Below are 24,619 nucleotides of genomic sequence, written 5' to 3' on the forward strand. Positions count from 1 at the left end.
AGCCTGGAGCAAAAGCAGGGTCCTGCGCATGCCCCCTGCACTGAACACCACCTAAAGGGGTGGGCAGACCACCTAAGCCACACCTCTGGCCCAACCCTTGGATACACCCCTACCCTCAGCTTATACAAGGAACAAGCTTGCTCCCCGTCCCCCGCCCCCCCAGCCAGCAAGCCAGCAAGCAAGGGAACGTGTTGCCTGTTCTCTCTCCCCCATGCTACAGCAGGGGTCCCAATAAAGCCTTGCCTGAATTTCTTATCTGGCCTCTAGTCAATTTCTATTGATTAGGGAAGGCCAAGAACCCTGGTCAGTAACACTTTCGTGTCTCACTTTTTTGGCTCAACTTTACGTTTCTGCAGTTCATCCATGTCGTCGCCTGTAGTTGCAGGTCACTTTTCTCATTGCTGAGTAGTATTCCAGTATATGAACCCTGTGAATGTATTAAGTTATACTATTGTTGATGGTCTTTTGCGATATTTCCATTTGGGATTATTAAAACAAATGCGTCTGTGAACATTCTGATAATTGTTGGTGCCCCCGTAAGCACACGCTTCTCTTGGCTGAACACATAGACATGGAACTACTAGGTCATAGGGTATGCTTCTTTACTAGCACGCCAAATTGTTTTTAAAGTTATTCTAGTTTATATTCCAGCAGCAGGACAGAAGGATTCAGCTACTCCACAACCTCGCCAACACTTGGTATTTTCCTTTTCTTTTTTTTTTTCTATTCTATTTTACAGTATTAAAACAACTGAAGCAAAGTTTAGGTTGCTTTGGGGGCCAACTTTTGGATTTCTGTTTGGTTCTCTGAATTATTATGCATCGCAGACTTGCACTTGGTCCAGTCACAGAGTACGTACCGAGTGCATTTTCGACTTTGCTCCAGTTTTGCTCACTCCGCCACTTGGATGTCCTCCGGTCAAGAGTATGAGGTGTGCATCCAGGGCGGGCACGTCCTGTGAGGACTCTGAAAGCTGACCACTGGGTAAGCGAAGCGTTTGCGGCCCTTCCTCGGCAGCGTCCTCTCCCGCCGCCTCCTGGAACCCCACCAGCCCCAGCTGCCTCACAGGGAACGCGGCGCCCCTCAGCCTCAGCCAACTCGGGGGCGGAGCAGCGGGGCGAGGCCGGCGGCGCGCGCGTGCGCACTGAAAGTCCGGCGCATGCTCCGAGTGCGGGGCGTCCGCCGCAGAGGGTAGGCGAGTCTCCCGCGCCCTACCCTCCGTGGCGGGGCCGCAGCGATCTGCTGGTTCCAAGTCCTTCTGCTAGTAAAGTTCCTGAAAAAAGTCACAGTCATTCTTAAAAGAGCAAAAGAGGGCGCGAGCTGGTCGGAGGCCCTGACGGGGGCTGGGCACCGGGCGGCGGAGACGGCGGTTACACCGCGACCAGGAGGAGCGGTCGCGCCGGGCGGCGGGCGGCGGGCGGCGCGGGGACGGTGAGTAGCGGCTCGCGCCCGGGGCGGCTGGCCGCACTCATCGCCCTCGACCGGGGCTGGCTGCGGAGGACCCGCCCGTCCCCGCGGCCCGGGATGTGCCCACCGGGGGCCGGACAGGGGCTCGGCGGGAGCCTCCAGGCCGGGCGCCCCTCCCCGGCCCGGCCGCCGCGCGCGCACTTCGAGTGCGGGGCCCGGGTCCCCGCGGCAGGCGGTTGGCGCAACCCCCGGCGCCCCCTCCCCTCCCCGCGCCCCCGCCTCCCTGGGGTGGCCCTCGGGCGGGGAGGTGCAGCGGGGCGGTGGGGACTGGGCGTTAGGTGTGGGTTGGGGTTGGCGGGGAAAGGGCCTAAGCCCCACCCTGGCTTCCAGACCCCGTCCTGGGCGGCGGGCCCCTTCCCTGCCTGCGGCCCCACCCAGCCCGGGTATTGCTCGGGTTCCGCTCGAATATGAATGAGCCTGACTACGCGGTCTCCTTGACACTGGCTACCGCAGTGTCACTTCACTCGGGGATCCCAGTGGCAGTACAGTCTGAAAAAGGCTGTCTACTTCTCCAGGTTTTATGTAACTCCTGACATCTTCTAGGTAACTTCATTGAACTTGAGAAGTTTTTCAGTGTTTTTATAAATATAATCATACCTGTGCTGAAGTACAGGCTGTGATGAAAAAGCCACCCTTTCGATCAGTGAGTTAACTCATCCTTTACTTTTCTAATGTATTGGACGGCTGTTGGTTGGCAAAAATCTTTAAAATTAAACTTGGAAAAAGAACACATGTGAAGTGTTACTGTCAAGCTTTTAAAGTATTGTACTCAGAATTATGCTAATTTTCTAAGAATTTAATTGTTTTGGTATGGTTCTTAAAGTCTGCAGAGTAGTGGCTGATAATCACAGGAGTCAGACTGCCTGTGTTAAAATCTGATTCCACTTACTTTTCTTTACAATTTATTATTTTAAAAATTATTATATAGTAAAATTGACTTTGTTGGGGGGTGTGCAGTTCTGTGAATTTTAGATATATGTAACCACCATAACAGTCAGAATTTAGAACAGTTCGATCACCTCCAAAACACTCATGCTATCCTTTTATATCCTCCCCCTTACCCCAACCCCTGGCAATTACTGATCTTTTCCAGAATGTCATAGAAATGGAGTCATGCAACATGTAACCTTTCACTCAGCATAATGCCTTTGAGATTCCTTCGAGTTGTTGGATGTATCAACAATTTATTCTTCTTTTATTGCTGAGTAGTATTCTGTTAGATGGATGTGCTCCCAATGAAGGACATTTGGATCGTTTCCAGTTTTTTGTGATTATGACTATAGCTACTATAAACATTGCTATACAGGTTTTTGTGTGAACATAAGTTTTCATTTCTCTAGGGTACTGCTAAGATTGGGATTACATGATCATATAAAGTATGTTTAACTTTGTAATACACTGTCACACTGATTTCCAGAGTGGCTCTATCATTTTGCATTCTCACCAGCAACATGTGAGAGTTCCAGTTGCTTCACCTCCTCTCTAGCACTTTGTATTGTCGGATTTTTTTGTTTAGCCTTTCTAATAGGCATGTAGTGGTATCTCGTGGTCTTAATGTGTCTTTAACTAATGGCTAAAGATGTTGAATATCTTTTCATGTACTTAATTGGCATATATAATCTTGGGTGAGTATCTGGCCAAGACTTTTTCCTATTTTTAAATTCAGTAGTTTCTTTCTTATGTTGAGTTTTGAGGGTTCTTTATATGTTCTGGATACAAGTTGTTAGATATGTTTTGCAAAAGTTTCTTGCAGTCTATAGCTTCTTTTCATTGTTTTAACAGTGTCTTTCACGGAGCTAATGTTTTTAATTTTGATGAAATCTAACTTATCCATATTTCCTTTTGTACATCTTTTGGTAGCATGTCTAAGAACTTTGCTTAATCCCAGGTCAAGAAGATTTTCATCTTCTAGATATTATAGTTTTATATTTAGATCTATAATCTATTTTAAATTATTTATATAAGGTATGAGATTTAGGGGAAGATTTACTTTTTTGCATATGAATGTCCAGTTGTTCCATCACCATTTGTTGAAAAGACTGTCTTTTCTCCATTTAATAGTTTTGCACCTTTGTCAAAAATCAATTGGCTGTATTTGTGTGGGTCTATTTTGGCCCTCTGTTGTGTTCCATTGATTTCTGTATCTTTCTCTTTGCCAGTATCAAACTTTCTTGATGGATGTAGTTTTATAGTGTCTTAAAATTGGGTAGCATAATCTTCTCCAACTTTATTCTTTTTCAAAATTGTTTTAGGTATGCTAGTTCATTTGCCTTTCCATATAAAGTTTAGAATCAGCTTGTCTCTAACTACAAAATATTCTGCTGGTACTTTGGAATTATATCAAACCGTAGATCAATTTGGGGAGAATTGCTATTTTTACTTTGTTGAATCTTTCAATCTGTGAACATGATGTATCTTTCCATTTATTTCTTTGTTTCATTAGTGTTTTGTAGTTTTCAGTATACAGATCCTGTACATGTTTTGTTAGATTTATGCCAAAGTATTTCAATTTGGGAGGAAACTATTGTAAATATCATTTAAAAAAATTTTGGCTTCAAATTGTACATTGTTAAGATATCAGAGGTACAGTTGAGTGTTGTGTGTTGCTCTTGTATCCTGTGTCCTTGCTAAACTCACTTATTAGTTCCAGGGTTGTTTGCTTGAATCCTTGGAGTTTTCTAGATAGACAATCATGTCATCTGTGAATAGAGATAGTTTTTTCCCTAATCTATAAGCTTTTTAAGTATTTTAGTTGCCTGTTGCTCTGGCTAGGCCTAATGATAAACAGGAGTAGTGACAGTGGACATCCTACCTTGTTCTCAATCTAAGGGGGAATCAAATCTGTCTTTCAGAATTAAGTGTGATGTTAGCTGTAGATTTTTTTTTTAATAGATGCCCTTTATCAGGTTGAAGAAGTCGTCTTCTGTTTCTAGTTTGCTGAGAGTTTTTTTCACAAATGGATGTTGATGTGGTTTTACTTCTTTACTCTGTTAATACGGTGGATTACATTGATTGATTTTTGAGTATTGAACCAGCCTTGCATTCCCAAATAAAGCCCATTTGGTCCTGGTTATTCTTTTTATATATTGCTGGATGCGATTTACTAATATTTTGTTGAGGATTTTTGCATTTGTGTTCATGAGGGGTTATTTGTTTAGTTTTCTTTTTTATACTGTCTTTGTGTGGTGCTGGTATCAAGATAATGCTGGCTTTATAAAATAAGTTAGGGAGTGTTTTCTCCTCTTCTGTATTCCGGGGCAGAGTATGTATCATTCTTGAAAAGTTTGGTAGAATTCTCCAGTGAAATCACCTGAGCCTGGAGATTTCTTTTTGAGTTTTTAAAGTTATAAATTCAATTTTCCTAATGGTTATATCAATTTCACTGATTTCTGCTCTTTATTATTCCCATCCTTTTGCTTGCTTTGGGTTTATTTTGTGATTCTTTTTCTAGTTTTTTGAGGTGGGGGCTTAGATTACTGATTGAGACTTTTCTTCTTTTCTAAGGTAAGCATTTCGTGCTGTAAATTTTCCCTCTCAGCAGTATGTTAGCTGTGTCCCATAAATTTTGACATATTTTCATTTTAATTCAATTCAGTTATTTTTTGAATTTCTCTTGAGCAGCTTCTTTGGCCCATGGGTTGTTGAGAAATCTGTGTTTTTAATTTCCAAATGTTTGGAGATTTTCCTGTTATCTTTCCATTACTGATTTCTAGTTTGATTTCATTGTGGTCCCTTTATTTGGCTTTTGTTGAGGGTTATTTGATGGCCTAGAATATGTTCTATTTTGGTATATGTTCAGTGGGTGCTTGAAGTATTTCTGCTGTTGTTGCGTGGACAGCTCTATAAATGTTGATTGGATTCTGACAGTTTTCTGTTTTTAGAATTTCATTTTGTTTTATTGTGTTTTATAGTGTTTTTGAGTATCTCTTTGTGTAACTTGTTTAGCTGCATAGGTAATTTATCAGAGTCTGTTGGAGTCAACATTTTACCAGTTCTAGTGAAGTAAAGAAACCTTACCTCCCTTTTGTCCTCTTCCATGTACAATTTTTTTTTTTTAATTTGGCTGCGTAAGGTCTTAGTTGCAGCATGTGGGATCTTTGTTGCAGCATGTGGGATCTTTGTTGCAGCACGCGGCATCTTTTTTTTTAGTTGCAGCACGTAAGCTCTTTTAGTTGCGGCATGCGAGATCTTTAGTTGCGGCATGCAGGATCTTTAGTTGCAGCATGCAGGATCGTTTTTATGTTTTTATTATTTCTTTTTTTTTTTTTTTTTTTTGTGGTACATGGGCCTCTCACTGTTGTGGCCTCTCCCGTAGCAGAGCACAGGCTCCGGACGTGCAGGCTCAGCGGCCATGGCTCATGGGCCTGGCCGCTCCACGGCATGTAGGATCTTCCTAGACCGGGGCATGAACCTGTGTCCCCTGCATCGGCAGGTGGACTCTCAACCACTGTGCCACCAGGGAAGCCCAGGATGTTTTTTCAGTTGCAGCATGTGAGCTCGCGGCATGCAGGATCTAGTTCCGTGACCAGGGATTGAACCTGGGCCCCCTGCCTTGGGAGCACGGAGTCTTAACCACTGGACCACCAGGGAAGTCCCCTCTTCCATGTATAATTACTTGTCTTAAATGTTTTCTCTACATATATTGAAAGCCATATTGAACAGTATTATAATTTTTCTTTCAACTGTCAAATGTAACATAGAACATTTAAGAGAAGTCTGCTATATTTACCCATATTTTTGCTTCTGTCATCTTCTTTCTCTTGTTCCAGTACTTTAAGTTGTTGTTTTAATCATTTAATTATGTCTGAAGTGGAGACCTAGAACCTGTACTTTAACAAGTGCTCCTAGATGCTTCTTACAATCGTGCAAGTTTGTGAAGCATTAGGGACAATTACTGTGACTCCATTAGGGGCAAAGAAAGGAATGTTCTTCACATTTCAGACATGTTTTATGTAGTGGTTGTATAAATGGATTTTTGGTTAAGGTAGCTGGAATATAATAGCTAAGTAGGCAGGAACTTAACTAATAATTTTAAGAAGAAATATGAACAAATTGGCTTTCTGTTCTTTTCAGTCTAAAATGCGAACAGTACACATTCTATTACTTTCATTATATGAGTAACTGTAACTAGTCTGAAACTAATGAAAAAAATGCATGGTATAAGATGATGTGTAGAGGATCCATTGTAATCTAAACACTAAAGCACTGTAACTAAGAGCCCGATGCTATCACGTGGTTGCATAGCATTATACAAAACCCTTCCTTAGGGTGCTGTTCTAGGGACATTGATTATTACCTGTGAGGATGAAGAGCAGTTTCCTTAGATTTTGTATTTGTTGCCCATTTGGTGGTAACTATCCATGGAGGATTTATTATGGTATATGAAACTACCATTTTTTTGAATGCCTAACTTTCACTGTGCTAAGGGCTTTGTATCTATCATTGATCAACAGTCCTGTGAGGTAAATATCCTCAGGAAACTGAAGCTTCAAGAGGTTAAGCAATAACTTCACTAAGAGCACAGAACCAGTAAATAGCAACTAGTAAGTCAGGCCTCGACTCTTAACGCTCATACTCTAGTCTCAGTGAAAGGCAGAACTATGTAATCTAGGCATTTATTGGTACCTGGAAGTCATACATTCTGCTGTTGTTAAGGATGCAAAAGTGAATGTCTCTTTTCAAGGAATTTACATTATCTGAACAGGGTGGGAAGGGGGCCTTCATCACAGAAAAAAATTCTTACAGTTCATTATGATTATTTCTTGATAAAACAATTATAGCTTATTTTATTTTATATAGTTTTTATGTCATGAAAAAATAACTTCATTTTAAACCACAGATTTGAGAGAGAAGATCGGATCACCTGGAATTAAATTTGGCACAGAAACCTTTTCAACTCCAAAAATGTTGGAGGAAGATATGGAAGTGGCCATCAAGATGGTGGTGGTAGGGAATGGCGCAGTTGGAAAATCAAGTATGATTCAGCGGTATTGCAAAGGCATTTTTACAAAAGACTACAAGAAAACCATTGGAGTTGATTTTTTGGAGCGACAGATACAGTATGTACTTGGCCGTTTTATCCTCTTGGTTTTGATATGTGAGCTGTGTCCAAGAGTTTGCTCAGAATAATAGTAACTGAGTACAATACAATCCAAGGCTAGGCATCTAGTGGCAGCGGGTTTTCAGTTATTCACTCCTTTGTGTGTCTTCGTCTTCTTTTTTCCCCTTCCCCCATCTCTTCCCTTCCTCTCTCATTTTTTCTTCTTTTTTTCCCCTACACTTCTCCCTTCTCTCTTTTTCTGTCTTACATCTGTTTTATATTTATTGGTGGCACCCTGGGCACTTCTTAAAGACAAACTGACGCTTGATTCTACTGAGATTTCTGTCCACTATTTTATTTGGAAGTAAAGTTACCTGTCTCACAGAATAATTTTCATCTCTTATATTATGGGATCTGTTTGTGTAAAATGTCTCTTCTCTTTTTAAAACTGGGCATATAGAAGTTAGGAATTAATAATTTGTTTTTACTTTAAAGAAATAAGAGAAAGATTTGAGAGGATTAAATACTCCTGTGAAAAGGAAATCCAATTGGATTCTAGAACACATCAAAGTAACACTTTTTGTCATTAGTCCTGAGAACTTTTAAGGATATTTTAAATTGTAGGAGAAACATTAAACAAATCTGATTTAACTATCCCAGACACTGGCATCAAAGATAATTGTGTTCATTGTTTTAAAGATTGTTGAATTTATAATCTGTATTCTGTTACCCTCTTTTTAAAAATACTTCTCTATTTGCTTCCTTTCTTAGATATTTTAAGGGGATTCATTTTAAATCTTGATGATGTTTATTTTTTGCACTTGCTATCTGGACCAAATTAATATTTTAAGTATACAGTTGACCCTTATTATTCATAGATTCCATATTTATATTTTAAGTATGCAGTTACTTCTCATTATTTGTGGATTTCATATTTGCAAATTCACTGCTTGCTAAAATTTATTTGTAACCCCAGACTTAGTACTCCCAGTACTCTGGTGGTCATTTGTGGACATGCACAGAGCAGCAAAAAATTTGAGTCACTTATACACACACGTCTGGCTGAGGTTGAACAAGGCGACCCACTGCGTTTTTGTTTCATCTCTCATACCGTACATGAGTGGCCTTTTCATGTTCTGTTTTTGTGCCACATTTTTGTGCTTTTTATTGGTAGTTTTGCTGTTTAAAATGGCCCCAAGCCGAGAGCTGAAGTGCCGTCTGGTAAGCTGTGACGTGCCTTATGGAGAAAACACATGTATTAGATAAGCTTCGTTCAGGCACCAGTTATAGTACTGTTGGCCATGGGTTCAATGTTAATGAATCAACAGTGTATGTTAAATAAGGTGTGTTTAAACAGAACAGTGCAAAAAACAAGGTTATATATTGATCAGTTGATGAAATTGTAACCAGGGGCTCACAGGCACCTCACCCGCCTGGTATTTTCCCTCAGAGGAATGGTTCAGGATTTGCTAATTCATTGTTGGCAGTGACTCTGTAGAACAGAACTACTGCCTACGAATAAGACAACAGGTGTGACAGAACAGAGTTAATTTGGGGGTTAAAGGGCAACCAAGCAGTAAGCTGCTTCTTTCCTTTCTTACTATTCTCCCCCATTAGAATAGGGTAGCAGGAGGAGGGCAAGCACTGACCTAAGGGAACCCTTTCCCAGGACAGCTGACCCTGGGTGTCCAGGATCCCACGGACACCAGCGTCCACGGGCACTCAGTCCCTTGTATAAAATGGCATAGTATTTGCATTTAACCTACACAGTGCTCCCATAGACTTTCAATCATCTCCAGATTACTTATAATATCTAATATAATGTAAATGCTGTGTAAATAGTTGCCAGGCACACAGTAAATTCAAGTTCTGCTTTTTGGAACTTTCTAGAATTTTTTTTCCAAATATTTTCTATCCGCAGTTGGTTGAATCCTCAGGCGTGGACCCCTCGGATACTAGTCTTAGAGTCACCACTATCTGTGACTGTGGTTGAAGGAAAAAACATGACAGATAAATCCAAATCGTGTAAAATTACAGCTTTAGGGGAGTGTCTTTCACCCTTTACTCGCACTGTTGGTAATGGTATCAGCATTTAAAAGCACTCAGACTTTTTCAGAGTGAAACCAGCAATGTAGTTGTTTTTTTAAAATAAGTAAGTAAATCAATTTATTTATTTGTTTATTTATTTTTGGCTGCGTTGGGTCTTCGTTGCTGTACGTGGATTTTCTCTAGTTGTGGTGAGCAGGGGCTACTCTTTGTTGCGATGCGCGGGCTTCTCATTATGGTCGCTTCTCTTGTTGTGGAGCACGGATTCTAGGCGCACGGGCTTCAGTAGTTGTGGCACACGGGCTTAGTTGCTCTGCGGCATGTGGGATCTTCCCGGATCAGGACTCGAACCCGTGTCCCCTGCATCGGCAGGTGGATTCTTAATCACTGCACCACCAGGGAAGCCCAACAATGTAGTTTTAATACTTCCAGATTTGAAAAATAAAGACATTTCCTTTGCATATGAAATACATTCATCTCTTGTTTCAGAGTTAATGATGAAGACGTCAGGCTCATGTTATGGGATACCGCAGGTCAAGAGGAGTTTGATGCAATAACAAAGGCGTACTATCGAGGTAAATCATGGGTGTCTTTAGTTTGTTCTGACATGTCCTTTTAGCTGAACAAAGAACTTTGCTTTTCTTGTTTCCCATAGAAGGATTTCTCTTTAAGAATATTTAAATTAATTCCAAAGTATTTTTTAAAACCCCAGGCTATTATTCTTCTAAAGATCTTGTTGGGTGGTAAATAATACTCTGTGCTATAGACTGTTTATTTCTGCCTTAGAATTACATGACTCATATAGGCATTCCCAGACCTAATAAGTCAGAAGTTGTGAAAAGTCTTCTCTGACTCCAGGGAAATGACTACATAGTCAGAGTGGAAACTAACATAAGAAAAAGTAAAGCCCTGGCAGACAAGATGGCATTTTGTTATGATATTTAATGTGGGTAAAGCCTTCTCTAGGCTATACGAGTTCAGGGAAGTATGAGATACCTGTGAAAAGGAAGAGCTACAATGATAGGATCTAAGACTAAATAAACTGTGGGGGAAATTCCTCTTTTTACCTACCTAGCTTTCTTCTCTAAATTCTCAGCCTAAAACATATGTTCTTTTTGTGTGGAAAAAAATAGGTTGGGTTATTTCTTTTTAAGCTTTTGACAATGTGACGTGGCAGTATTACTTTTTAACTAGTATGGTTATTTTTGGAGAAGTATTATCATTATGTCTCTCTAATTTAAAAGGACAAAACTGTGTGAGTCTACAATTATCTCAAAATAAAGTTTAACTTAAAAAAAGACAAAACTGGTCAAATGTCAAAATGATTTGATTCGTATATGAATAAAAAGGAGAAAACGTTGGAACTGTACAGTTAAGTAGCTCATTTGGGTTCCTAGTTTAAAGAAAAAGACCAGGTAGCTAAACATATTTTAATATCCACTGCCATAAGACTTTGTTCAACATTATTATCTTCTAATTTTTTTAACTTGACTCCTCCAGTTTGTTGCAGACTTCTTGTTTTAACTTGTTAGATGTCCATGAATCATACCGTTTCTCTTTCATATGTTTACAAAAAACATTCTTTGCCAGAAACTAAAAAGAGAGCCCATAATTGTTAGTATTTACATCTTAATTTATATGGGTGATGTTCAAATTTTTTTTCACTTTGGTTCATTTGGACTAAAAGGCTTTAAACAGCATTGATTTCCCTGTGTTTAACATTTTAACTTAAAGCAATCTTAAGTGTATAAATAGATCTGTTAAAAGTTTTTTTTAAAATGTAACGTTTTTTAGCCAACTATGTTAAAATGGCAAAGAGGGTGGATACTGAGACAGGTCTTAAGCTTGAGCTTTTTCCCTCACATCCCTATTTGAATTAAGGAACAAACAGTGGCAATGTTACATGAATTTGAGAAATGGCATATTGGACTTATATGCTTTTTTTTTTTTTTTTTTTGAGGTTCTATCAGAGTGCTTTTGGTTGCTGACAGCAGAAAAGCAATTTCAAACCGACTTATTTAGCGTCTGTTGACTTGTTACTGGGAGTAGCTTTCATTTGTGGTTTGTTGGGACTGTAACCTTGCTGATTCTCCTGGCTGGCCGCCTCCCTGTGTGGGGTTCCTCTTCATGCTGATTTTCCTCTTGTCTGCAAGTTTGCTACCATCGACAGTGCTTTTTGTTCACATTCTTGGGGACCGAGGGTTACTTCCCACAACAGTGGACCAAAAGTCCAGAGCTTTTACCTGATTAGACCACCTTTGACCAGATTACAGTGAGTAGTCAGAGGAAGGTGATTGCCCTAATGGGCTTGGCGCACTTGGGGTTCCCCCAAGGCAGAGGGAAGTTTAGCTGCCTAAACCATAGGCTATTGTACAGAGGGGGAGAGGTGTTCTTGGGGACAGGACACTGGATGGCAGCTAGGCACCAGGTAATATCTGCTACTAATATAGATTCAGATGATATAATTAAATAAAGAGTAGGAAGAAAAGGTAAGGTGGGCAGAATGAGTTAAGATAGAGATTTAGTGATAGAAACACTATGCCTTATAAAATTACGACCGACTTATGTCCTAAAAATGTGTTATTCAAGATGCATAAAAATTATATTTAAAAAAGAAAAAAATTTTTATAATTCATTTAAAAGACCTGTTATAGCAAGACCATTGCTCCAAGGCATCGTTATGTTCTTAGAATGCTGGCTTAATTGTACAGTGAGACATGTGGAAACATGATCTCCTTATCGGTAGGTTAGAACAGAGCACAGGTCATATTAGGAAGCCTTTGGGAGCCCAGATGACTCCTGTTAAACCCTTAAGAAAGTCCACCCTAGGCAGTAGAAACCGTGCTTAGTACAGAAAGTTACATACAACATGAAGTAGATTTTTATTACAGTTTTTTACTGAGACTTGGTTCTCAGAAAAAAAATGCTTCTAAGTATATGTAAATTAGGTTATAGCCTTGAGACCTATTATTTGATATCATGCACATAAGTAGAAGGAAACCCTTCTTTTCTTTTTTTTTTTTTTGCTGTACATGGGCCTCTCACTGCTGCGGCCTCTCCCGTTGTGGAGCACAGGCTCCGGACGCACAGGTTCAGCGGCCATGGCCCACGGGCCCAGCTGCTCTGCGCACACGGGATCCTCCCGGACCGGGGCACGAACCCGTGTCCCCTGCATCGGCAGGCGGACTCCCAACCACTGCGCCACCAGGGAAGCCCTGTTTTCTTAAAAAATAATTTTTTTCACAAATATAAATGAATATAAATTGTTGGAAATGAAACAGCTCTGGACAAGAAGCTATTATAAGTTATAATTATAAATGCAAGAATTAAGGAACAACAGAATTAGACTATGCAAGTCTGAGGTTTGTTTTGAAATTATGTGAGCATGGAATCTGTGACAGATTGGTTCATTGAATAATTTATGTGCTTTAGATTGTATAGAATGTCAAAAAGAATAAGGGACAGCATTTTAAATCCTGAGTAGTATCTATAATAGTATTTTTAAAGCCTTTGCCAGTGTTCGCTAGAGCAGTGTTTCTTAAACTTGACTGTGCACAGCAATCCCCTGGGGAGCTCATTAAAATGCAGACTGAATTTGTAGATCTGTGGGTGGCTCCGAGAGTCTGCATTTCTACAGCCTCCCAGGTGGCACTGATGCTGCTGTCGGCCACACTCAGGACCAGCCTACAGACCATCTTGTAGGATCTGTCAGTGATTTGAGGATAGAATTACTCTCTGCACATTATGTGTCTTGGAGAGTATTTTCTGAATTGCATTAAAATATAGTGACTTTTTTGGAATGATCTTATTAAGGAGGAATAAATACTTGCTATTGGTGATCTTATCATTGACACCAAAAATTTATTCAGAGCTCTGTATTTCTGATGCATGGACAAGTGAGGTAGTTTATTAACTGTTAGAAGTGATCCATTTATGGGTGACTTACTGTTATCTATGATAATGAAGAAACTTTTCCAATGGTGCAATTTTTAGGGTAGGTAGTATTGAAGGAAGACTGAATAGTAGGAAAATAAAGGTCTTTGTAAAATATATGGGTAGAAAACACTAGCTGCCTTTCACTATTAACAACAGAGAAATTAAAACAACTTTCCCAAAAATGGCTGGTACAAACACAGAGCTAGGGGTCCAAGGAAGAAAAAGAAGGGAGAGCAGTGTGGGGTGATTTTAATTTACTTTATTATTTTTTTAGGGTCATTTTACACCTCCCCCCCCACACGCACACACACACAGCTGGGTGGGTGTGGGATGTAGAAGTGAGAGGCCAGGGAAAGAAGGGAGAACTGTGCATAAAGGGTGCAGTAATGAGCCAGTTACTACTGCAGGCGGGGAGATGCGCCTCCGGGTGACCCCACCCCAGGGAAGCTGAGGTTTTTATCTCCCCTCACCCCTCCCCAGGCATCCAGTCTCCTTAGCGGGTGTGCTAGACCACCCCTGGCAGAAGAGCAGAGCGCCCCCTGCAGCCTGTGCTGGAGGGTCGGGGCGGGGAACACACAGGGCACCTGTTGGGGGAGGGTGTACCGTGCTCACCTCCCTGGTGGCTTAACTGAATCCAGGTCCCTCCTCCTCCTCCTCAGAGGGCACTGTGGCCCACCCCGCCCAGTGTGGTCTCTACCCAGTCCTCCACTAAATAATTTTGGGTTTTATGGACAGACTTTTTCTTTTATCCTTTGCTCCTTGATTTTTCAAACAAAATTGTGCTTTTCTTAGTTAATCATTCTTACTGCCCATATCTCTGGCACCATCTGCTTAGTTTTTTTTTTGTTAGTTGTTTTTGTTTTGTTTTGTTTTGTGGTACGCGGGCCTCTCACTGCTGTGGCCTGTCCCACCGCGGAGCACAGGCTCTGGACACACAGGCTTAGCGGCCATGGCTCACAGGCCTAGATGCTCCGCGGCATGTGGGATCCTCCCGGACCGGGGCACGAACCCATGTTCCCTGCATCGGCAGGCGGACTCTCAACCACTGCGCCACCAGGGAAGCCCAATGTGGACCGTTTTTTAAAGGCTTTACTGAATTTGTTACAATAGTGCTTCTGTTTTATGTTTTTGGTTTTTTGGCCCCGAGGTATGTGGGATCTTAGCTCCCCAACCAGGGATCGAACCCGCACCCCCTGCATTGGAAGGCAGAGTCTTAACCACTGGACCGCCAGGGAGGTCCCCAAAAAAGTTTCTTAAAGTATGATTAAATAATGTTTTATTTGTAGTTTAAGTAAATGTTAGAGTTCAAGTAAATATAAATTTGTTGTCCAATATGCTAGTGTGATCTCTTCAGTTTTACTTCTCCTTCAATTCTGAGCAAGTCTCAGGCTGTGTCTGTCAATCTGCCTGTCCCCCACCCCTCAGTTTTGCATAATTAATTTATTCTTTGGTCCAAAGCCTGTTCTAGAGGAGAGAAGCCTCTGCTTTTACAGTCATAGTGAACTGCTGGTTTTTTCCTTCATTAATTGTTCTTTGGGTTTCTACCATATTCCCTCAGGTGATAAACAAACCTTTTTTGGCCCTAGAGTGTCTTAGGTAGCCCAGGTATGTGTGTCTTGAGTCTTAGTAGGAAACTCTTACACCTGGGGTATCTGGAAGGAAGAAGTAGCAGTGAGGAACCCTCTTGACTCCAGGACGATTTTCTCTTCTCACCTGTTTTTGTCACTGTGCTGCCTGATTCAACAGCAAATCATTGGTAAAAACCCTCTTCCAGAAGGTTGATGCTTATTTTTAAAATGGGATATTATCACCCTAATGTGATAGTTGATAGTTAAAATATTGTCAACCTAATGTGATAGTTGATAGTTAAAATATTGCGAGTATGGTATGGGAATTATGCAGTTAAAGAGGGTGAAAAACTAAATTAAACTCTTTTCCTCTCTACTATATATAAATATTTTACTCTTGGCACTGGTTCCTAAATTACATTCTTTAGCATTGATGGTATTCTGCTACTAAAATAAAATAATATAGATTTTTTAAAATAAGTAAATAGAATGAGAAAATTATGATTTTTTCTCTCATAGACTTTCCTTAAATCTGTGCCAAAAGAAATTAAGAAGCAGGTGACAGATATTAAAGAGAAGAACTCAGCAACTCTGTCATTCATGCCTAGTTTACTGTTCTCTCTGGCTTTTACAGTGTTATTAAATATATCAGTATTTTGTGGTGTTCCACAAGGAATGTGAATAATTTTGAGGGTACTTTGGCACTTGCACAAATTTGAGAACCACTATTCTTTGTAAAAATTGGTTCTTTGAATTAGAAAATAGAGTTTATATGTTAAAAAAATAGGGCTGCCCTGGTGGCACAGTGGTTAAGAATCCACCTGCCAATGAAGGAGACACGGGTTCGAGTCTTGGTCAGGGAAGATCCCACATGCCACGGAGCAACCAAGCCCGTGTGTCACAACTACTGAGCCTGCGCTCTAGAGCCCGTGAGCCACAACTACTGAAGCCCGCGCGCCTAGAGCCTGTGCTCCACAACAGGAGAAGCCACTGCAATGAGAAGCCTGCACACCACAATGAAGAGTAGTCCCCACACACTGCAACTAGAGAACAGCCCGCGCAGCAACGAAGACCCAACACATCCAAAAATAAAATAAATTAAATAAAAAAAAAAGCAGTGCTACAAAGATGAGTTCAACATTTATTTACATAAAAATTGTTTTGAATATGTAAGAGTTTCCCTCACCCTGCATAGGATTGTTTCATTAATGTAAATAACGTTTTTATTTTGTGAATTTACAGGAGCCCAGGCTTGTGTGCTTGTATTTTCCACCACAGACAGGGAATCTTTTGAAGCTATTTCCAGTTGGAGAGAGAAGGTGGTGGCTGAAGTTGGAGATATACCAACTGTACTTGTACAAAACAAGATCGATCTCCTTGATGACTCTTGTATAAAGAAGTAAGGTGGCTACTGTTGAGGGGGTGGCTGTAATTCTGTAAAGCTAAAACCTATTTTAGTTTTTGCATACACTTACAAAATTTAGGAAAGCTTTTAAAAAGACTGCCTTATACTTAAAAATTTCTGTGAGCTATTGTGTGATTGGTTTGGGTTAAAAAAAGTTCACACTGAATCAGTAGTAAAGAAAATTAAAGGAGTACGTTTTGAAAGCCCTTTTAGAATTCCAGGTCCTTGCAGCTCAAATCCAACTCCTCATGTGAAGTCAAATCTAGACAGAGTAAGAATGTTAAGAGAAACATCCCAGAACTTCCCTGGTGGCGCAGTGGTTAAGAATCTGCCCGTCAGTGCAGGGGACACGGGTTCGATCCCTGGTCCGGGAAGATCCCACATGCCGCGGAGCAACTAAGCCCGTGCGCCACAACTACTGAGCCTGCGCTCTAGGGCTCGCGAGCCACAACTACTGAAGCCTGCATGTCTAGAGCCCATGCTCTACAACAAAGAGAAGCCACCGCAATGAGAAGCCCGCGCACCGCAACAAAGCGTAGCCCCCGCTCACCGCAACTAGAGAAAGCCTGCGTGCAGCAACAAAGACCCAACGCAGCCAAAAATAAACAAATAAGTAAATTTAAAAAGGAAAACATCCCTAGATGTTTTAATATCTAGCATAAGTATGTTGATGAGTTTAAATAGGTAAGCAGTTCAGATTCATATTGTTTTGTATACCCAGAACCATTATGCTCACGTTTGTGAACAGTTTGGCATCCAGATAATTTCTCTGTATAAGTATTTGTTTACTGCATTATTAACGTTTTGCTGGCTTTGAGAATACTTGGTGTTTACCTTATTTTTTTTTATAAGTTCTTGTATTAGTTGTCTCATGCTGTATAACAGATTAGCCCAAAACTTAGTAGTTTAAAACAACAAGCATTTATTATGTCACAGTTTTTGTGGGTCAGGAATTTAGGAGTGGCTTAGCTGGGTGGCTTGGTTCTGGGTTTTCATGAGGTTGCTGTCAATATGTTGCCGGGGCCTGTGGTCACAGGAAGGCTTTTGACTGGGGCTGGGGGGGGTCTGCTTCCGGGATGGCACCCTCGCTTGGCCATGGGCAGGTGGCCTCTCCTTCGGGCTGCAAGTGTCCTCAGTGTGTGGCAGCCGCTTCCCCAGGCACGTGATCCCAGAGGAGGCAAGGTGGAAACCACAGTGCCTCTTATGAGGAGTCTCAAAGTCACACGCCATCACTTATGTATGTCATTGATGACACAGACCAACTTGATTACAGTGGGGGAGGGGAGGCGTATGGTAGAATCATTGGGAAATATTTTAGAGAATTGGGAGTCACAATGAAACTAAAATTAGGAGTCCACTGTTCTAGACACATCAATATACTGACTTCGGCTTTGGCAGCAAAGTAGTTTTGTAGCCAATAAGAGTAAAATAGGTAATGCAGTATAAGACTTTCAGAGTGTAATTAAATTCAGGTGTTTTTAATAACCGAAGAGAGAAAATTAAAGTAGTATATAAAGAAAAGTGACATTTAGTCATTTTAAGGCTAGAGCAAGTGACTTTATAGAAAAGTGTCTTGCAGTTACAGTGAGATGGCTGGTGTTTGCCCCCCCAAGAGCAGTGACAGTTGAAAATCCTGCTCAAGCACTGAGTGTAGCTCTCACCTGTTCTGGAAGGGCTGACCGCCGTCCTCAGGCTGTATGCAGTAAATGTAATAAAACAAGTTCTCAGAAAGTACCTTTACATGCATCTTTTTCAAATTGATGTGTAGTGAGGAAGCTGAGGCACTGGCAAAAAAGTTGAAGCTGAGATTCTACAGGACTTCAGTGAAGGAGGATCTGAACGTGACGGAAGGTAAAGTGCCTTCTTAACAGTTAACAGCAGGAAGTTTGTTTATTCTTCTTATGCCTTTTATTTTTGTTGGTTAGAAATCGTATTTGTAACGAGAATAGAATTTTCTCTTTGTCATGTATCATTAAGTAAAGTTTAAAGGCTGATGCTGCTCTGAGTTTGAGTCCTTGATTATTTACTAATGTCTTTGAATAGTTGTTACTCGACAGCAAAACTCCGGTGGGCTTTTGTTTTGTTTTTTATCTTTAAAAATACAACTGGCTATGTGTGTGTGTTTTTCAAGCGTACCTTCTAAAATTGCCGCGTTAGAACCCCGCAGCGGTGGACACCCCACTAGGTAGTTACAGTGACCTAAACTTGTTTAATAGTGTCCTAGTTTAAGAAAGTGAGATTAGAGAGAGATGGTGGTTATTTTTCTCATTCCGGAATTGCTGCTCATTTTATTAGATTGCAGCTCAGCTGTTGCTTCAGTGTCCCCTGAATAGTGGTTTTCAGCTAAAGAAAGAGTCTTTTTAAGACTGAGTCAGTTTAGTGTTGCTGAATATTAGTCACTATTCAGGTACTTAAAACTAAAGAGCCAATGACTACAAGTAATATTTTATTTCTTTACTAATAAAATGCCAGTATATATTTATTAGTATTACCATTGTAATTAGGTATTACTCAGATAATTTCTAGAAGTTGAATTTTTTCAACTAGATTGTATACTTCTGACCATAATTTTAAGTTTGTTTTGTAAGTATAAATATTACAGTGGGTGATGTGAGAGAACAGGTTTTACTTGCATAATTATACTGACCTGCCAAGGGTTTTGGTTTTGTTTTCATTCCAGTTTTTAAATATTTGGCTGAAAAATATCTTCAGAAGCTTAAACAACAAATAGCTGAGGATCCTGAATCAATGCATTCAAGTAGTAACAAAATTGGTAAGTACCCAGGAAGTTTTAGCCCCATGTTTACCTGGTAAATTTATTTTCCATTCATTATTATCATATTTACTGGGTTTTTTTTAAAGTACAGTGTGACTGGAAAGCGAGAGATGAGTGATTATTAACTTTAGTAGTATCAGCTCTCCCTAAAAGGTATACTGAGTTAAAAGATTTTTTAACTGATGAATTTTCTAAAGGTCTGTTCTTTTTGAACACTTGTTTCTCCGACTTGACACTTGCACCATCTCCACACCTCTTCCCTTTCCTGCCACCTTGCTGAGCACCCATCCTGATTTTTAACATGAGATGCCAGCAGAGTTTAGTATTTCCTGGAGAGCAGGAAGCACCTGTCCGCGTCTTACTTTTGGCCATGGCTTCTGGGAGGATGGGCGCCGGTCCTCTGTCCTAAGGACCTCCTGCCTGCACCCCACTCCTCACTACACACACACACACACACACACACACACACACAGCATTTTCTTGGCCTGTTTTAACGTTTCTTACTTGGCCCTTTTTATTGCATATGTTCCTACTGTCAGACACCTCACATGCTCTGAGAAGCGACAGGGCAGTTGTGATAAGCCGTTGTCTGGTCTGGTCTCCTGGGCCCACCCTGTCTCCCTCCAGTCTGCTGATTAAGGCCCTTCGATAGATTCTGGTTGTGGAACACATTCAATGCAGGCTTTCTTCATCCCAGCATTTAAAGACAGTTTGGTCCATCCTTCCTGTGCGGCCTCGTGCCCCACTTTTGTAATGTACCCTGTTTATGGTTCCACCACAGGGCCCGCTGTTTCTTGAGCCTGCAGGGCTGTCTTACTCATCCCTTTGCTCATTTTGGCTCTTCTGTTAAGAATAGCCTCCCCTTCCCACCTTCTGTGGAGAACTGTGCATCCCTCAAGGTCTATGGAGAAAGCTCTCGGCTATCTGTCTGGCTGAAGCACAGCCTTCACTTCTCTTAAATGAACAGACACCTGAGTGCAGGGCATTGCCAGGGGTCCAGTCCCTCCATGTAGTTTGTCCTTTCTTATGAATTAGGTGTGGTTGACCCTTCCTTTGAACCATCTGTGGGATCTTGTCTCTTTTATGACACTTAACATAGAGTGTCCTGTAGCATCACTGCCTGTTTGTAGTGTCTCACCTCACTCATCAGATTGTAAGCTTCTTGGGGGCAGGAATCAGTCTTAGTAGTCTTTGTGTCGCTCATAGTATCTCTGGCCCAGAGTCTTGTGTATCGTGGACGATAAATAGCCCATAAACTGGAGATTACGTCTTAGAACCAACATTGTTCAAAATTAAAACTCTAACAGTTGAAAGTTTTTCTTTAGTTCATCCCTTTTGTCTGCTCATCACTTTGAGTATCTGCAGACCATTTTGCTGTTGTTTTAGCCTGGATAGGAACATCTGACATCACTACCGGCTCTTATATACGCAGTATCTTTATCAACATATCACAAATTCTGTTGTTAACTACAGGCAGGTACTGTTGAGGAAGTTCTATGATGTAAAATTAGTAAGTGAAGTTATTAAAATTATCATACTTACAGATTTAAAATTTCAAAACTAGATTGTTAGTGAAAAGAGTGTGTAGAGCAGCACACAAAGGGAGGAAAGAAGACCATATGTGCACTTCAGCCTACACGTGTGTACCACATCACTGCAGGGATGCGTGAGAACTCTAAACACGTGTGCCTTAGGCGAGGGGCTGGGGTGGGTGAGAGACTTCACTGTGACCCCTTTGGTTCCCTTTGAACTTTGAACCCTGTGTACTGGCTATTAAAAGTAAATGAAATGAAAACAAAAGCTTAAAACTGTAAATACTTGCATATGTTGCTGATTTACTAAGAAGCTGGGTGCACAGTCTGCAGTAGGTGACCCTGAGGTCCGTTAGTGTTAACCTCTGTGTTTTCCCTCAACTTATCCAGGTGTCTTCAGCACGTCTGCTGGGGGTCACTTGGGTCAGAATTCAAGTACCCTTAATGGTGGAGATGTCATCAACCTCAGGCCCAACAGACAGAGGACCAAGAAAAACCGAAATCCTTTTAGCAGCTGTAGCATACCCTAAAACGCTTCAGGGAGGAAGAAATTAATTGTATTGTGCAGTAAGATACATCCAGCTGTCACGGTATGTTACACAATTTTTTCGCAGACTTTGCACCTAATGGTCCTCTGAAAGCTGACAGACGTAAACAGATAGCACTGCTCTGCAGTGCTTTTCAGAATGGAGCAAGATCTCTGGTGGAAAAATTACTGCCCTCTGGACTTATTTTAATTTTTTTACATTAGACGAAGCTTCTCCTGTTTTTGAAGGAATGCTATAAGAAACATCAAAAACAGGTTTTGCTGAATTTGAAATGCTGGAAAACGTAAATAAAATGCCTAAATATACTGGTACAGATTTTAATATTATGGGTCGAGGAAAGATAGCAACCGTTCTTTCCCTGAAATTGGTCATCTAGCTTTTCTAGGAAGTAGTATTGAATCTGAATACTGAAAAGAATAATATTGAAAGGCGAACCCTAATCTTGCCAGACTGCATTAGTATGTACTTTGGCAATGTTACTCGTGCAATATCTGTAGATGTGGAATGTGGAGGTACGTGCGCACGCAGTTCCCTGGTTCTGGAGTAAACAGAAGGTGTGTGCAGTGTTTAAGGAAACATAGACTCTAACTCATTCATTCATGAAACCATTTACACATTTATGTGTATGTTACAAGTTTCTATTTTCAAATGAGAAATTCTAGACAGATATTTTGCAAAATGAGCTCAGATTTAAAAAATGCTTTTGTGCCAAAAATACCATACCTAATTTTCAGTGCTTTACCAGAATTTATACTGTTGATAATCTCTTTTAAAAGCAGTTTTCCTCTCTGACAGAGTAGATGAAAGAGTGTCTTAGTGCTAGAGCCCCTCCCAGGTGGCACTGGTTGCGTGCGGAATCTTTTCATGTCCCTGCACATGCATGGCGGGCTCGAGCTGGCGGCTGCAGGACCCCCGCCCTGTGCAGCGTGGCCGCCCTGTACCTAGTGCCTTTTGCTGTTGACAACGCAATTCTGAACTTTTAGGATTATGCGAACAATTTTTTTAAATACACAAGCGGTGATCTTTTGTCTTAAACCACATTACAGATTTTATAATGCCCTGCAACTCTAAAGCATCTTTTTGTTTACACATTTTTTGTATGGTATTTTGAGATTATCATTTAAAAATTTCTATAAGGGCCTCCCTGGTGGCGCAGTGGTTGAGAGTCCGCCTGCCGATGCAGGGGATACGGGTTCGTGCCCCGGTCTGGGAGGATCCCATGTGCCGCGGAGCGGCTGGGCCCGTGAGCCATGGCCGCTGGGCCTGCGCATCCGGAGCCTGTGCTCCGCAACGGGAGAGGCCACAAGAGTGAGAGGCCCGCATACCGCAAAAAGAAAAAAAAAAAAAAAAAAAAAAATTTCTATAAACTTCAGTTTGTATAGCACTTTCTCAAGAGCTCTGTCAGCACCAAATGCAAAATAATTTCTTTTAATAAGTGATTTTAACATGTAATCATGTGGCAGAGCATACATTTTGTGACTTGGGACAGTAGCTTTCCAACTCAGATCATTAATTGCATGAACTCTGGTAAAACTGATTATCATTCATCAATGACTTGTTTTTAACCCCTTGCAATCAATATACCTGGTTTTTACAGGATTTAAGTATATGTAAATATAACTTTTCTTGGAAAATGTGTCAAAGTCATTTTTCATTATTTCTACTAAATGCATAATGTTTTATATATTCTATTCCTTTTGTATGTTTTTTCTCTCTCGTTCTTTTTTTTTTTAAAAGTCTTCCATCTGCACCACCCTCATCCCCTGTCCAGATTAATGTTGAAAACATAATAGAATTTTGTAGGGCATGTCTTTAAGTGGTCAGGAGTGAAGGTTTGCTTTTCATAATATTGAAATAATCTGGCATTATCTATTTCAAAGTAATATGTTTATTTTTATGTCACCAGTTGTCACCACTCCCATTGCTGGCAGTGGGATAGGTGTTGGGGAAAAACTCTGTTCCTAACAATGGGTACCCGCTAGTGATTCCCTTTTCTACTCTCTGGAAATACAGTCCCTTTAATTTTTGCACAAAATATATTTTGCGTCAAATAGTCTTTAGTAGCAGAAAAATCACGTTACATAAAATGCTGTAGTTCTATTTCACATTAATTAAATGTGTGTGGGTAAAAGTTTGTTATTTTTCTATATTAAAAAAATCCGATGATGGTTGCAGTTCCCCTGATATTTGTAATATAATTTTATGTATTTAGTTTTGTCCTTTTTTTTAAAACAAGAACTGAAGAGAGATCTTTGTTACACATTTGTATTTTTAATTTGCAATTCTGTATTCTACCTGACCATAATTAGTCATTTTAAATAATTAAGTAGGCCTAAAAATCAGCCACAAGTAATATGTTAAATACTTTCTCAATTCTAAAAACCTTCAAAATTGACATTATATTCTTTCACCTTGAGGCCTTTAATTCTTTTAAATAACGACTAATTTCTAATGAGTCATGGATGCTGAAGAAATACTAAGACCCCGGGACGCTGTGCATTTGTGCAGTAATAGCTTTCCTATGTCGTGGCTCATTTTTGGCTGTGGCGTGGCTGCCGTGTCTCAGAGTCCTCAGGATTCCTTTTCCTCTTTCAGTCTGCCTCTCAAATTAATAGTGTACAGATTAGGCCACATAAGGCGATATAATTAAATAAAACCAGGCTAAATGGTTTCCTTTTTATCCGCCCAGAGTTGACAGCACTCATGTACTTCTTCAAAATAAAGTAAAACTAACACTGTCAGGAGAGCCCCTCCCCATCGTGGCCGCAGTCCTGTGCTTTCTGGGTGCCTCAGACGCTGGCAGCGCAGTGCTTGGGAAGAACTCACTGATGGGCTCCACTGTGCCCAGGGCTCCAGGGCTTGGGTCTCCTCTGGGATCCTGGGATGGGGAAGTGGCCTCAGGACCTGACATTCCAACTTAAAGGGAACTACTTTAATGTAAAATACTGTTAAATTTTTCCCTCCTTTTTAAAACCTTTGAAATAGTTACTGGTAACTTGCTAAAGTGCTCTCGTTACTGTTACGGTATCTGTTTCTCTGAAAACAAAATGAACTGACAGGTGAAAATCTGTCCCACACTGCAGTCATCTAATGAACAGAGAAAGTCTGGGCTGATGTGGAGTGAACAGGAAGGGGAGGATTTCCAGATGGTGACGGTCTTCGGGAACGTGAGAAAAACTTGGTTGTCTGCTGAATTTTCAGAAAAGCTGATAAAGAAAAAATGGCACAAAAAGAAAATTTCCTATCTCACAGTGAACCTAATGATAGCAAATTAGTCTGACAAATCAAGAGGATTTTACTA

The 24,619-nt window shown here is 40.7% G+C and overlaps 2 protein-coding genes across 4 annotated transcripts in view; one reads left to right on the forward strand and one right to left on the reverse strand.

Moving 5' to 3' along the window:
- Window positions 1-5,505, reverse strand: part of LOC308624277 (uncharacterized protein) — a gene marked incomplete at its 5' end in the record, with an annotated part of 42,918 nt that extends 37,413 nt beyond the window's left edge. Inside the window, 4 exons of the mRNA XM_081247365.1 lie at window positions 328-427; window positions 860-1,261; window positions 1,339-1,734; window positions 5,485-5,505. Coding sequence (XP_081103491.1) covers window positions 328-427; window positions 860-1,261; window positions 1,339-1,734; window positions 5,485-5,505 — 919 coding nt within the window. The remainder of the gene's footprint in view (window positions 1-327; window positions 428-859; window positions 1,262-1,338; window positions 1,735-5,484) is intronic.
- RAB23 (RAB23, member RAS oncogene family) lies at window positions 1,181-22,638 on the forward strand. Of its 3 annotated transcripts, XM_081245457.1 has the most exons (8): window positions 1,181-1,431; window positions 1,983-2,010; window positions 7,307-7,526; window positions 10,043-10,128; window positions 16,300-16,456; window positions 18,231-18,313; window positions 19,143-19,235; window positions 21,161-22,638. In XM_081245457.1, exons 3-8 carry the CDS (start codon window positions 7,372-7,374, stop codon window positions 21,298-21,300), a joined length of 714 nt encoding a protein of 237 aa, XP_081101583.1. In that variant the 5' UTR covers window positions 1,181-1,431; window positions 1,983-2,010; window positions 7,307-7,371; the 3' UTR covers window positions 21,301-22,638. The 3 variants fall into 3 exon arrangements, with proteins under 3 accessions (XP_081101583.1, XP_081101582.1, XP_081101584.1); XM_081245456.1 differs by lacking the exon at window positions 1,983-2,010; XM_081245458.1 differs by lacking the exons at window positions 1,181-1,431; window positions 1,983-2,010 and adding an exon at window positions 3,074-3,092.
- The last annotated feature ends 1,981 nt before the right edge of the window (window positions 22,639-24,619 follow it).

The sequence above is a fragment of the Mesoplodon bidens genome (assembly GCF_964165515.1).
Source record: "Mesoplodon bidens genome assembly, chromosome: 10".
NCBI lineage: Eukaryota > Metazoa > Chordata > Mammalia > Artiodactyla > Ziphiidae > Mesoplodon > Mesoplodon bidens.

Bases quoted from the DNA above. Each gene is read 5' to 3' on its own strand.
- RAB23 (XM_081245457.1), top strand. From the start codon at position 7,372: ATGTTGGAGGAAGATATGGAAGTGGCCATCAAGATGGTGGTGGTAGGG. The intron at 7,527-10,042 runs GTATGTACTTGG...CTCTTGTTTCAG, and splicing joins TTTTTGGAGCGACAGATACA to AGTTAATGATGAAGACGTCA. The intron at 19,236-21,160 runs GTAAGTACCCAG...CAACTTATCCAG, and splicing joins TTCAAGTAGTAACAAAATTG to GTGTCTTCAGCACGTCTGCT.